The 13,957-nt window shown below is 39.4% G+C and overlaps 2 protein-coding genes across 8 annotated transcripts in view; one reads left to right on the top strand and one right to left on the bottom strand.

Annotated features, from left to right (window-relative positions):
* Positions 1-3,871: 3,871 nt before the first annotated feature.
* Positions 3,872-13,957, top strand: part of zfpm1 (zinc finger protein, FOG family member 1) — a 132,687-nt gene continuing 122,601 nt past the window's right edge. For both annotated transcript variants that reach the window (XM_015965152.3, XM_070550501.1), the window contains exon 1: positions 3,872-4,383. In XM_015965152.3, coding sequence (XP_015820638.3) covers positions 4,344-4,383 — 40 coding nt within the window. In that variant the 5' untranslated portion in view covers positions 3,872-4,343. The remainder of the gene's footprint in view (positions 4,384-13,957) is intronic.
* LOC139061513 (uncharacterized) overlaps positions 6,303-13,957 on the bottom strand; it is a 15,853-nt gene continuing 8,198 nt past the window's right edge. For 5 of the 6 annotated variants that reach the window (XM_070550506.1, XM_070550505.1, XM_070550507.1 and 2 more), the window contains 4 exons: positions 11,565-12,575; positions 11,334-11,489; positions 11,150-11,242; positions 6,303-7,704 (listed from right to left, as the gene is read on the bottom strand). In XM_070550506.1, coding sequence (XP_070406607.1) covers positions 7,381-7,704; positions 11,150-11,242; positions 11,334-11,489; positions 11,565-12,575 — 1,584 coding nt within the window. In that variant the 3' untranslated portion in view covers positions 6,303-7,380. Of the gene's footprint in view, positions 7,705-11,149; positions 11,243-11,333; positions 11,490-11,564; positions 12,576-13,528; positions 13,883-13,957 lie in introns of those variants that run through there. The other variant, XM_070550510.1, reaches the window with a different exon arrangement.

The following is a 13,957-nucleotide window of genomic DNA, read 5'->3' as shown; positions in this document are numbered from 1 at the left end:
GAGGCCCTGGAGGAGCAGGAGTGGACCCCACTGAGCAAGCACATCTGGAGGAATTAGATCCGGATGTTTAAACAATTATCTTCTAATAAGTTTTGGAAGGAGAAATTAGATTTCCCCTTTTGTGTCAGGACTTCATTAGCTCCCAGGGAGATCCAGAATGGAATTAAAACTCTTACAACAAACGTTAAACCTTCTATTAAAGAGGTTCTTGTTGCAGATGTTCCCCAAAGCGTGCCTGACTCTCAGACTGCAGCTTCACTTGTGGTTTCTAACCAGGCTTCCTTCTTTTGGCTCTTTGTTTTACAGAAGAAGGGGGAATTAGGTAGCGCTGCTGTCAGAAGCACCTCGTTTTCCTTACACAAGTCTATTTAATGTTTAAACACGGAGCAGATGTGACCCAGAGGTCAGGTTAGGAACAGTGTTTACCGTCCTACAATCAGCTGAAAACACGGTGTTCCACTGGGCAGAACAAACACAGCCAGCTCCTTGAACTTGTGTTTGACGCGTGCTACCGGAGTTGTTCAGCATCTTTCTGCCACACGTTGGACTGAAAAAGCTAACCAGCTAAATGTTGCAGAACTGTACCAGAAGGGATCAAACGAGGATCTGACAAGCCTCTTCTGTTAGAAAGAGTTTTTCCTGCAGAAACATCACCAGGTCACATGACGTCAGCCATGTTTAAACTACCACTGATGTGTGGAAAAATCCTGAATCACCTGCAGGACGAGAGCTGATGGGAACACCTTCTCTGGATGCTCAGACATGATTAAAGGAAACAGATGATTCTTTATTTTTAAAGTTATTAAACAGCAAAGACACTTCCTGTATTGTTAATGGACTGAAAACATTTTCATTTGAAACCAAATGATGATTCACTTATTTTTGGTGAGGAGATTTTTGTTATATTATATTGTATTATATTATATTATATTATATTATATTATATCATATTATGTTATATTATATTATTACATTATATTACATTACATTATATTATATTATATCATATCATATTATGTTATATTATATTATTACATTATATTACATTACATTATATTATATTATATCATATCATATTATGTTATATTATATTATTACATTATATTACATTACATTATATTATATTATATTATATTATATTATATTACATTACATCACATTATATTATATTATATTACATCACATTACATATATTATATTATATTATTACATTATATTACATTACATTACATCACATTACATTATATTATATTATATTATATTACATCACATTACATATATTATATTATGACATTATATTACATGACATTATATTATATTACATTACATTACATTACATCACATTACATTACATTATATCATATTACATTACATTACATTATATTATATTATATTATATTACATTACCTTACATCACATTATATTATATTATATTACATTACATTACATTACATCATATTATATTATATTATATTATATTATATTATATTATATTATATTATATTATATTATATTATATTATATTATTCAATTCAAAAATACTTTATTAATCCCAGAGGGAAACTGACTCAGAATAATAATTATAATCAAGTCATCAAAGAGTTGTTGTATATTACAATGGCTGTTGGCAGGAAGGATCTCCAGTAGCGGTCAGTGTTGCAGCGAAACTGAAGAAGCCTCTGACTGAAGACACTCTTCCGTTGTCGGACAGTCTTGTGAAGAGGATGCTCAGGGTTGTCCATCATTTTCTTGATTCTCTGGAGAATCCTTCTTTGCATGATCTCCTCCAGTGGTTCCACAGTCGTCCCCAAAACAGAACCAGTCTTTGTTATTAGGCTGTTGAGCCTTTTCAGGTCCCTGCTTCTGATGCTACTACCCCTATATTGTATTATGTAAAATTTATTACATTACATTACATTATATTACATTATATTATATTATATTATATTGTATTATATTATATTATTTCACATTTAAAACTTTGTTTTAATTTAAAACAGAGAAATCTCATGGTAAATGTATTATTTTTATTTTTCTGTGCGATGTAAGCGTTTATTTTTAGAACATCACATTTCCTATTTGTTAAATTCTCTAAAATATCATTGTGATTTTAGTTTTGTTGACAGTTTTTGACAGTTCTGGGCCACCATACATTGAATAGCATCCACATGCAGAGCAATAGAAAAGAGTGCAGCTAAATATAAATAATTAGAACTCCACATTCACCAGAGATTTTGTCATGAGCCAAACTAAAATGTTGGTAATCTAGATTAATGACCCAAATATCCAGTAAAGCCAGAAAATCCAAATCCTCTCCCAGCTCTGAAAAGATCTTTTTATTTTAGACTCGTGACCCCGACCATAACTGGTCCAATTACTAAGTTATTGTTTTAATACATTTGCTTATTTGTATCTTTAAAAATGTTTTGTTCTGTACCCCACTCCTAGGACACCAGTGGGCTCCCACCAAAAGTTATATTTAAAAACTTTAAGACAATATTTGTTTCACTGGTTTACATGAGGTCAAGAGAAACCAGATTAAGGTGATGATGATGATGATGATGATGAGGGGAAGGAGGAAGAGGAGGAGGAGGAAGTTGGTTAACAGGATAAAGATATCCACAGAGCAAGGAGCCATCATGCCTTTCTTCAGCAAACATTCTGGATCTGACTGAATCCTTCTGGAGTGAACGGAGCTAAAGTCTCTGGTCCGTCAGCAGGAAGAAGAAAAAAACTCACTAAGTCAAATAATCAGAATAATTTTGATCCACTTTTAATTTTTTTCTACGATCGTAAACTTTGATGAACATCTAACAGTTGTGGCTCTTTGTTTTTATTAGATTTTATTTAGCTACAAACGATTAAATCTGCTCTGTGCCATTGCCTGAAATAAATAAATAATACAAATAATAATAATAATAATAATAAATCTCGATGACTGATGAGCACGTGACCTGATTGTCCCGTTTCTCTACTAGGTGATTTTAGGTGCATCCACTAGGTGGCAGCAGTGAACCTCCTCGTGCAGAAGCCGCTGCAGCAAATTCAGACCAAATGTCTGCCTTGGAGGCTGCTGGTGGAATTCCCTTCCTGGACAGAATTATTTTAGTGTTTAGTGTTTACAGCGGATCCATCCATCCATCCATCCATCCATCCATCCATCCATCTATCTATCTATCTATCTATCTATCTATCTATCTATCTATCTATCTATCTATCTATCTATCTATCTATCTATCTATCTATCTATCTATCTATCTATCTATCTATCTATCATCTATCTATCTATCTATCTATCTATCTATCTATCTATCTATCTATCTATCTATCTATCTATCTATCTATCTATCTATCTATCTATCTATCTATCTATCTATCTATCTATCTATCTATCTATCTATCTATCTATCTATCTATCTATCTATCTATCTATCTATCTATCTATCTATCTATCTATCTATCTATCTATCTATCTATCTATCTATCTATCTATCTATCTATCTATCTATCTATCTATCTATCTATCTATCTATCTATCTCCTGCACAATAATTCATATTTTAATCTTTTGTGGTTTTGTATGTAGCCCTATGCTTCTATCACAATCCAAATAAATAATGTTTGATTTTAATAAAAATGTTATTAATAGGCTAGTTGATGCGGTTTTATATACAAAATAAATTTATGTATTTTTAATTAGTAAAATATTTTATAGATTTTACTTTTATTTATTTACATTTATCTATTTTTCTTTATTTTAGTTCTAGAGATTTGTAAGAGCTGTGTTACTCAGTACTGAACTCGACCAATAGGAGGAGAGTGCGTACCTTTCGTCAGACGCAGGGGGCGTGTCCTGAGCGCAGACCCCGCCCGCGCCGCCTCGGTAGTAGCGGAGCTGGCTGTAGCGTTGTGTCTCCGCTGGAAGTTTGTCCCTGTACCGGCTCAGAGACCGAGCAGGCGGACCCGGGGGCGGACCGGCCAGAGGAACGGACAGAAAACAACAGCAGCCAGTTCTCTGAGCGCCTCACTGCTGATAGGTTTATCAGCGCGAAGCTTCAGAAGACTGAAAACTCCCGGAGAGACCGCAGGCGGCTACACGGAGACGAGTAGCTCCGCAATAACGTTAGCAGGAGACCGGAGGGGAAAGGTGAGGCGAGCGGCCACAGGTAGACAGCTGTCAGCGCCGGACCCACGGTCATGCGGATTTCCGCGGCCGGACGCTGATCGCAGCGCCGCGTCGCAGCAGCAGAAGAGCCGAAGAAGCAGCGAGCAGAGGCGGAGAAGCAGACGGCGTCGGTGCCGCTCCGTGAGCCCGTCCGTCCGTCCCGCAGGAGCAGAGCCAGCATGTCCCGGAGGAAACAGAGCAAACCCCGGCAGATCAAGCGTAAGGACGAGTCACGTTCATTACTTCCTGTAGGGTTTTACATGAATGTTCCGGGAATTACCTGGAATTCTGCTGAGCTCGTCAGAAATGAGTTAATAATTCTCTCCCTGCGAGCGCGGCTCTGCAGGAGCAGGAAAACTTTCCATTTATTCCCTCCTTGTGAGGAATGTTTTTGTCCATCGGCAGCCCAACGTGTCGCGCCGCTTCCTGTTTAATTCTGTTGTGGAAACGTCAGTGTTCTCTGAAAAGGCTGATGTGAGGGGAGATAAAGCAGCGATCCGATGTGAGCCGAGATAAATATTAAAATTGGATCTTTTTTATTTGTTTCCAGTCTGAGTCCGCCCCTGGCTTTTCACTTCTCTCCCCCAGAGATGGGGGCTTCTGATAGGCCTGCACGGCTGATCTCTGCCGCTGATAGCTGCTCACAATTGGATCTTTTTTTTCCATCTCTCCTTTTAACTCAATAATGCATCTCGGGGCCGCTTGAAAGGCTCTTTTTCTGGCGCTCGGCTGCTCTCTGGGCCTGACGAGCTGTTCCTGTGTATAAAACGCGAGGTTTTATCAGGTGGAAACTGATGTTCAGCGCTGATACAAACACGTATTAATAATGTTGGCTTCTGGACTCAGACGGGTCTGCTGCTCTGGGCTGAAGGAAAAGTTTGCAGCTGCAGCTGGAAGGTCTTATCGGGCTGTTTGGCTTCTTCATGGTGATTGTGTCACCCTGTCCTCAGAAACCTCCTGCCTGTTGGCAGCATTTGGAAGTTTAGTCTGCATGATATCACCTCGCAGAAATGCTGTTGTGTGTGAGATCAAGGAGGTCTGATGATGCTGATCAGATCCTGGCTGCAGCAGGTGTCCTGAACATGTAAACAAAGAAGCTTTTCACTTTTTAAAACAGCAGTGTTAAAATAACGTTTTAAATAAAGTTATTGGAAGTGGGATTTCGTGGAAATTACTGAGCAGAAAATGGTTGCTGTAGTAAAACCACTAATCTAATTTAAATGTTTTTTTTTTGTCCCCCTGAGAGATTTCACCTGCTTTTTCAAAATGACGAGTCACAGGTTTAATCAGAAAATTCAGAAACATTTCCCACAGACCAACGTGACTTCTGTAATGTCTCCTTTTCAATCAGATCCTGGAGATGTTGGGTTTCCTGTCACGTGCTTCAGAGAAAAAACTTCACACGTAGAGAAAATATTAAACAGATACACTGAAAAAAGTGTTTCTTTGAAAAAACTTGAAAAAACCATGTCAACTGGTAACACACAGTTGAATCAAGTTTGTTCAAAGTGAACTATAAAGTTTGATTAAAGTAAGATTTTCATTTAGATTTCTTTAAAATTTTAAGCTCATTAAAATTATCCCAACTCCTTTGGTCCAACTTAAAAATGACAAGTTAATTGAAATTACCAAACTACCTTGGTGTAACTTAAAAATTTCAAGTTCATTGAAATTATCCTAACTCCTTTGTCCAACTTAAAAATTTTAAGTTTATTGAAATTATCTTAACTCCTTTGGTCCAATTTATAAATTTCAAGTTAATTGAAATTACCCAACTACTTCGGTCCAACTTAAAAATTCACAAAAAATCAACTCTATATATATTAAAAAAACTCTTTGAAAGAACTTGAAGAAACCATGTCAACTGGTAACACACAATCTAATTAAGTTTGTTCAAAATGAAATACAAGGTGTGACTAAAGTTAGAATTTCATTCTGATTACATTGAAATTTGAAGCTCATTTTAACTACTTGGTCTAACTTGACTAAATCAACTCTATTTTCTACTACATTGTTTTTACTTTACAGTGTAAAACTACAAATTAAACAATGTGCGCTTGTTCCTACATAAAATTTTGCCTTCTAACTTTGTAAAAATAAGTACAAAATACATGAAATGTTATAGAAAATACAATACGCAAAATGTAACAAAATTTAATACAAATGCTCTCACAGTTTAACAACACAATGACTTCACATAGTGAATTGCATATAACATCAAAAAGCCAGACATTAAAACTGAATTGTAAACATTTTGGGGAATACCATTGAAGGAAGATAAATGTAATAGCTCGTTATTTTCAGCTGGCTCTGAACAAATCTAACACAGTACAAAAATGACTGAACAATACCTATATCACAAGGAAATTCCAGTGCCTGAGGGTGTACTGCAACTCTCAGTTCTGTCTTTGCTTCAATACACCTGAATAAAATGGCTGAAAAACCTCAGTATGCAGTTCAGGAATCCATAGCCCTGTTAATGACCAGATTATTTGATTCAGGTGTGTTGAAGCAGAGACACAATTAAACGTTGCCGTATACTGGCACTCGAAAACTAGAATTGCTAAACACGGGTTTAAAAAGTCAGCTGATGTACCATCAATGGTGCCCTTTTAATTTGAACCATAGGCAAAACTCATTTCACTGAAACCTACATGCAATCCAAAATCCATGGCTGAACCAGAATCAAAACCAAGATGCAGCAAAAGAACAAATCTAAACTGAAGTGCATATAAAAAACAGAGTAGATGACACTTGGCTTTAAAGGGATTTTCCAATCCTAAGTAAAACTTTGGTAAATGAGAAAAAAAAACATTCTGTAACAGCCCAGTTTTTCTCCTGTTTTAGCAGCAGTCTATTTGCTTCGTTTTAGCCCAAAAACAATATAAATTAATTTTAACAAAAGCATTTCATTCCCCTTTACCTTTATTGTTTTATGCTCAACTAAAGTAAACTGTCTGTTGCCAGATCAGGAGAATGACTGGACTGGTTACAGAATGTTTTTTCCCCTCACTTATCTAAGTATTACTTAGAATTGGAAAATCCTAGAAATTCTATTTTCAAATTACTTCACCGTCAGTGAACAATCAAGGCTTAGATTATAGTTTCTGCACCATGCTGGGAAAAAAGACAGCTACAAACAACATACCTGTGCTACAGGTACATTTTGGAAAAGGAAATGGCAAAAACTGATCTTGTGGTTGCAAACCACCAATATTAATTCATATTTAGCAGTTTCACATACAGGTTCTGCACCTTTGGAGACATCTTTTGAGGTTCCAGCTCCATTATAATTTTCTGCAACACCTCAAATGTAAAGCGAAGGACCTTTGGATAAGCCAGATTAAGAATGTAGATCAAACCTAACAGGAGTGCACATGCTGTTCCAACTGAGGACAGTCTATCAAGAACCTCTACTCCTTCGATTACAATCCCAATGTCCTCAGGAGGCCCTTGAAGTTCATCTCCCTCGGACCGGATGACATACACAGCCATCGTGACGTCTTCCAGGTCTTTTTGCATCTCTGCTCTGTGACTGTCCTGCAAAACAACACAAAAGTCTGTCAGCTGGCACATTTAGCTTATCATGGCTGGAATCGTCCCTGTACCGAATTTTATTTTTATATTAATCCTTCAACAAAATTTCAATGGATATTTCCTTAGACCAGGGATTCCCAAAGTGTGGTGCGCGCACCCCGTGTAATGGCTGCGGAGCTCAGAGAAGTCTGTCATATGTCACCATTAGCGTAGCCAGAAACTCATTTGTGGGTGGGCCTAAGAAAAAGTAAGTGGGCACAATAAATGTAATTGAAAACAAGTATATTTTTGCGCGTGTGTGTGTCCTCCACATGTGCCCTAGCTTCATAATAACAATGCGCCGAGCTTCAGCACTCTGGCCTGCGCACGCCGATATGTTCCATATTTGATCATTTTTAACGATGTTGGAGGAATCTGAAGGTGAGTCATTCTGGCAGATTGTAATTAACATCCCGTCTCATGCAGGTGTTCTGACATTGTAAACACCGCGGTCAAGTGACCCAGTCACATAACCAACATGGACGAAGTGCCGCTCACCGTTGACATCCCGGTGAATCACACTGTTGAGAAGAAGGGGACTAGCACGGTACCGATACGCACAACGGGACGCAAAAAATCTGCATTTACTGTTGTGCTTGGCTGCCATGCTAATGGACAGAAACTGCCACCTATGGTGATTTTTAAGAGAAAGACTCTGCCTAAAGAGAAATTTCCAGCTGGAGTCATCGTCAAGGCTAACGAAAAGGGCTGGATGGATGAGGACAAAATGAAAGAGTGGCTGAATGAGGTGTATGTGAAGAGACCAGGCGGTTTTTTTCCACACGTCACCGTCCCTGTTGATCTATGACTCCATGCGCGCTCATCTCACGGACGATGTGAAAAAACGGGTAAAGCAAATTAACTCGGAGCTCGCTGTTATTCCAGGAGGCTTGACAAAGGAACTCCAACCGCTGGACATTGGCGTGAACAGGGCGTTCAAAGTAAGGCTACGAGCCTGGATTTGATGATTAATTACTGGTAATAGCGCTCAAATAAAGCACAACCAAACTCATATTTGCTCCCACTGCCTTTTTTAATAAAACACAATTCAAATCACACTATTTTCTTAGGCCTTTTAATAACAAACATATGATTTTGTTCATGTGGAAAGTTTATGTGGTTAAATCTACCAACTAAACACATTCTGAACTTCAACACAGCGCATAAGGGGATGTGAATCTTCCGTTTTGTTTTGCTGTGCCAGGTTGGAGGGAATTAAGGTTATTTAAGTGGTTCAGAGTTTTAAAAAAAAACAGTAGATATGTTTCACAAGGTGCTGCTAGTTATGTTAAATCTTACTTCTGATTTTACTATTTAAAACAATAATAATCAACTTCTTCATGTTTGCTCAGAGATGTACAGAGCTGTTGTCCTTCGGGAGTGCTGCAGGAGGACACACAGGGATATATGGGGGTTGGATGAGGAAAACGAAATAAAGCAAAACTGTTTTGTGATCAGTTTAATTTGACATGAACACGACAAACACGCTTCCTTGACAATCTTTGTGAGTAAAAAAAACGTGTAGAAATAAAAACGAACATGTGATATTAGAGAAATAGCGGGCAAGCGGTGTTGATGCATGATTGCGCATGCGCCGTGAGCAGTTCTGGTACTTTTTGGGTCTCAGCCGCTTGCTGCACCACTTCAACCGTGCAATCGTGAGCTCGCACGGACTTCTGGCGTGTTATTTTGCTCGTCCCTCGTGAGGATATCGCAAAGTTGAAGCGGCGCTGCGAGCAGCTGCGACCCAATAAGTATCAGAACCGCTCACGACGCATGCGCAATCATGCATCAACACTGCTCGCCCGCTATTTCCCTAATAACACACGCTGTTCGTTTTTATTTCTACACGTTTTTTATTCACAAAGATTGTCAAGAAAGCGTGTTTGTCTTGTTCATGTCAAATTAAACTGATCACAAATCACAGATTTACTTTCTTTATTTCGTTTTACTCATCCAACCCCCATAAATCCCTGTGTCCTCCTGCAGCACTCCCGGTGTACGACCGGCTTTAGTAGGAGGGAGACCCGCAATTATCGCTTTGTCACGCGTGTCTCATTGAAAATGAATGGAGGAGAGGCGAAGTTGCCTCCCGAGTGTCGAGCCCATTAGAAGAGCACGAGCCGTCAGCGCACGCAATGAGGAAGTGCACGTGCGCTCTAAACCAGGTCTGAACCAGGACTAGACCAGTAATGGGCTCGACACACAGGAGGCGACAAACGACCGCGATCAGCGAAATTTGTCGCTGTCGCTTTTATTACCTGTCACACGGGAGGCGATCCGCGGCAGCGGCAAAGCCGTCTACGCGTTCTGTTCCATGGCGAAATCGAAACTTCCGTTGTTTTGCTTGGCTGTGTCAGGTTGGAGGGAATTAAGGTTATTTAAGCGGTTCAGAGTTAATAAAGTGGTAGATATGATGTTTCACAAGGTGCTGCTAGAGTTATGTGAAATCTTACTTCTGATTTTAATATATAAACATAATAATAATCAACTTCTCCATCATGTTTGCTCGGAGGTGTACGGAGCATCCTGTCCGCTCATTGGTCAGTGAATGAAACCTCCGTTGATTGGTCCTCGTCCGAGCGACAGCGATGAAAAGTTGAAAATGTTTCAACTTTCTGGGATCGTGTCGCTGGATCGTCCGTGCACGACACGTGCACGAGTGCAAACTTTCACATGCACGTTTTTCGCTTGGTAGGAGAGAGACCCGCGATTATCGCTTTTTCGCACATGTCTCATTGAAAATGAATGGAGGAGAGGCGATGTCGCCTCCCGTGTGTCGAGCCCATAAAGTGAAGCATGCTTTTGGCTGTTATAATTTTCACAATGTCTGGTTTGCACTGATATGTTCCGAGTCCCGAACCCGCACAGATGTTTTACCGGTACGTTTTACCGTGCCCACGCCCGCACCCTATAACCTGGTGCGCCTTTTGTATGTGTTAAATACCAAAAAGACACGTAACTGAAGCTGCGCCTTATGGTCGTGAAACTACGGTATTTTCTTTTAAAAGAACCGCAGTCTGCGCACAAAGTAAAAAAAAAAAAACATCAACCTTTGTTGTTTTCTTCCGTGATATCCCACGCTATCCTCAATGCTGTCCCCCTGTTTACCTGCCTTCCTTCCCCCCGCCTGCTGTCTCCGCCCATGGCCCGATTCCTCAGACAGCAATCTGAACACAACTGGACCGAGACCGGCCGAGTGATGCTGGGCCAAAGTGAGCTGATCTGATCCTTGTGTGAAAGCGCTATGAGGCTGCCACGTCTGGTAATTTTTGGTATTTTAGTAAAACTTAATTTTCTACCAAATATTGTCCTTGTGGTGCCCAAAAGGACAATAGTTCTAAGCTAAACACTTTATACACACAATCATTCAGAACATTTTTATTTACCCGTTTAAAGATTTACTTACCGTGTATTCTTTGATGAAAGCATTTCCATCCTCTCCAAGGAAAGGGACGAGGGCTTTCAGGACACACTCTCTTTTTTTGTTGACGTCTTCGGTCTAGTTTTGAGAGATACAATGTAATAAGAAACAAAGCCAACATTGTGTTTTTCTTTGGTTACTCATCATTGGTCTCCTGAATTTAGTTCACCTGGTCAAAGATTTGTGTCAGCCCAGATATCTTCTCCCTGGTTGATCCTCCTCTTGAGCGAATGGCGGTCATCAATTTGGTGGAGTACTTGTCAAGTTGGGAAAAAAACTTCTGCTCTAGGGGAAGAGCTACAAGCCTCTGGAACTCTGCATTGATCTGCAAGAAAAACATAAAAGCTTTAATATATAAAGCCTCTGTCAACGATTAAATTAAATAACAATGTCTTCTTACCTCGCGTTGATCAAAAAGAGCCGGCCATCGACCCTTAAAATCCTGGATTCTTGGCTCACCGTCCACCACCTCTTGTCGCCTGTATGCAAAAGTGCGTGCCATTTTGTCTGCAATGACCCGGTCATTGTGTCTTATTTTCACTTCAGTCAGAAGTGAAAGTCTTTCCTGTTCAAGGGATTCGGAAGTGTCCCCAGTTGGCAAAGATGGATAAAAGTTAGCTTCTGCCCTTTTAGGCCTTTTTACGTTTCTGCCAGAAGATCCTTCTGTAACTTTGGACTTCATGGAGTTAACAGCTACCTCTGGGCACCCGTGCAGTCTGAGCTGGGTTCTAAGATTTCCCATTTTGTACTTGAGCCTCTGCTTCCATCCGTACCATCCATTTGAGGATCCAGGTTCCTTCAAACACGGATGTTTTTTGATTAAAGCTTCTGCCACTGCAACAAAGTGTTCATCACATGGATAAGCTTTGTACTTGAAGATTTCTTCAGATACTTTGTTCAGAATGTCAGATTTGGTTCTTGTGCTGAGATACACCAATTTGGAGGATGATTTGTATTCAGCATTTCCCCTTTCAAGCACAAGCTCGGTGTCATACGAAAATTGTGGAATAGGAAACACCGCCGGCCACTGCACGCTTCGAAATGACAGTTTTGGAGGAGAAGGGAGTATGTTTGTGTTGTTTGATGCCTGTAAAGAGCAATCAACAGCATCAAAAGTGGCACAAGCTGATGAAACATCATCAGTAAGTGTGATTATGAGTGGAACAACTTCCTGTTGAACCACCTTGATTGTTCCCAAATCCTGCAGTTCAGAGGTTGCGTTTAGATTGAAGAACTCATTTCCAAAATCTTGGTCCATGTATTGCAGGCGAATTTCTGTTGTGATTCCAAAGGTGTTCTTTACGACATTGACAAGTTCTAATAAAGACTGGGGTATACCATTTGGAAGAATCAATTTTTCCACATTGTTTTCGCCCAAGATGACTTTAAGTCTTGCTGCACCCATGGTAATCTGAAAAACAAACAATTGGCATGAGTCTCTACTTCATGTTCTTAAGGACAAAAAAAAAAGTACATGTAAAGCTTAGGGTTAAATACCCCGTTCTGAAATTAGCATCAAAATATCTAAAAACAAATTGGCCGTAAAATGTGATCTGATATTCTAAGCAACAACAATAATCAGTCTGCCTTAAAATACCACACATAGAATTATGTGTTTTCAAACTAAAATAATGCATTAAGTAAACATTCAGAGTGCACGTGGAAAAAGTATGTGAACAATAAATAGTTGAAGCTCCTTTGACAGCAATAACTGTTCAATAATGCTCAATGAGGAGAAGAATCCAAGCATCAGCTAAAGACTGAAAGAAATCAATGGGATGTGCCAACAACCCTTTTAGCACATATTCTTTGGACAAATGGAACCAGAATTGAGTTGTTGAAAGAACTACCCAACACTGCGTGGAGAAAAAGAGGCTCAGTACAGCAACATCCGAAACTCATCCCTACTGAGAAGTATGGTGGTGGGGCATCGTGGTTGAGGCTGCTTTGCTGCGTCAGGGCCTGGGGGGGATTGCTCTCATGGAAGAAAAGATGAATTCCTAAGGTCTGATCTGAACTACAGGAAACATTTGGTTGAACTTCTTACTGCCAAAAGAGGTTCAATCCGCTATTAAATCCAAGGGTTTACAAGCTTTTTCCACCTCCACTGTTAATGTTTACATGGTGTGTTCAATAAAAAAATAAAAACAAAATTATTTTCGTGGTTTTAGTTTCAGCAGACTGTCTATTGTTGGGACTTTGATGAAGATCAGATCACATTTTAGGACCACAACGGGCAGAAATCCATGAAACTCCACAGGGTTCACAAACCTTTTCCTGCAACTGTATATAAAGATTCTTTAACTAGTTAATATGACACAAATATTCCAATTACAAGCATTGCATACACATCATTCTCCTCACCCTTTAAACATGAATGTATCTTTTTAAAGTGACAAGGCGCATTCCTCCAATTCTGTAGTCAACAAGGGGGTATCTGTCAAGCAGTTCTTTAGGCTCCAGAACTTCTACTTCCTTGTTTGGAGAACATTTTAGATCATATGATCTAAAATGTTCAATGTACCACACACTGAGCTTTTTGACAACAAACAGAGGGTTGTTGTGAAGAATGACCATGTGGATAATCTCACAAAACTCTGGTAGTCCTCCCAGCGAGCCATGGACCAGGATCATTCCACATTTGTAAAGAAGTCCATTGTGTGTCACACTTTCAGCAAAGGCAACGGTCTCTACATTTACAGACTTTTGTTTAAGAGCGCTTACAATGTCCTTGTTCAGAATGTCCGTTTGAACGTTGGTGACAGTGGAAACTTCCAATGAAGGTTTCAAAAC

This window comes from Nothobranchius furzeri, chromosome 4, assembly GCF_043380555.1.
Source record: "Nothobranchius furzeri strain GRZ-AD chromosome 4, NfurGRZ-RIMD1, whole genome shotgun sequence".
NCBI classification, from domain to species: Eukaryota; Metazoa; Chordata; class Actinopteri; order Cyprinodontiformes; family Nothobranchiidae; genus Nothobranchius; species Nothobranchius furzeri.
This window is presented reverse-complemented; position numbering and strand designations above follow the sequence as displayed.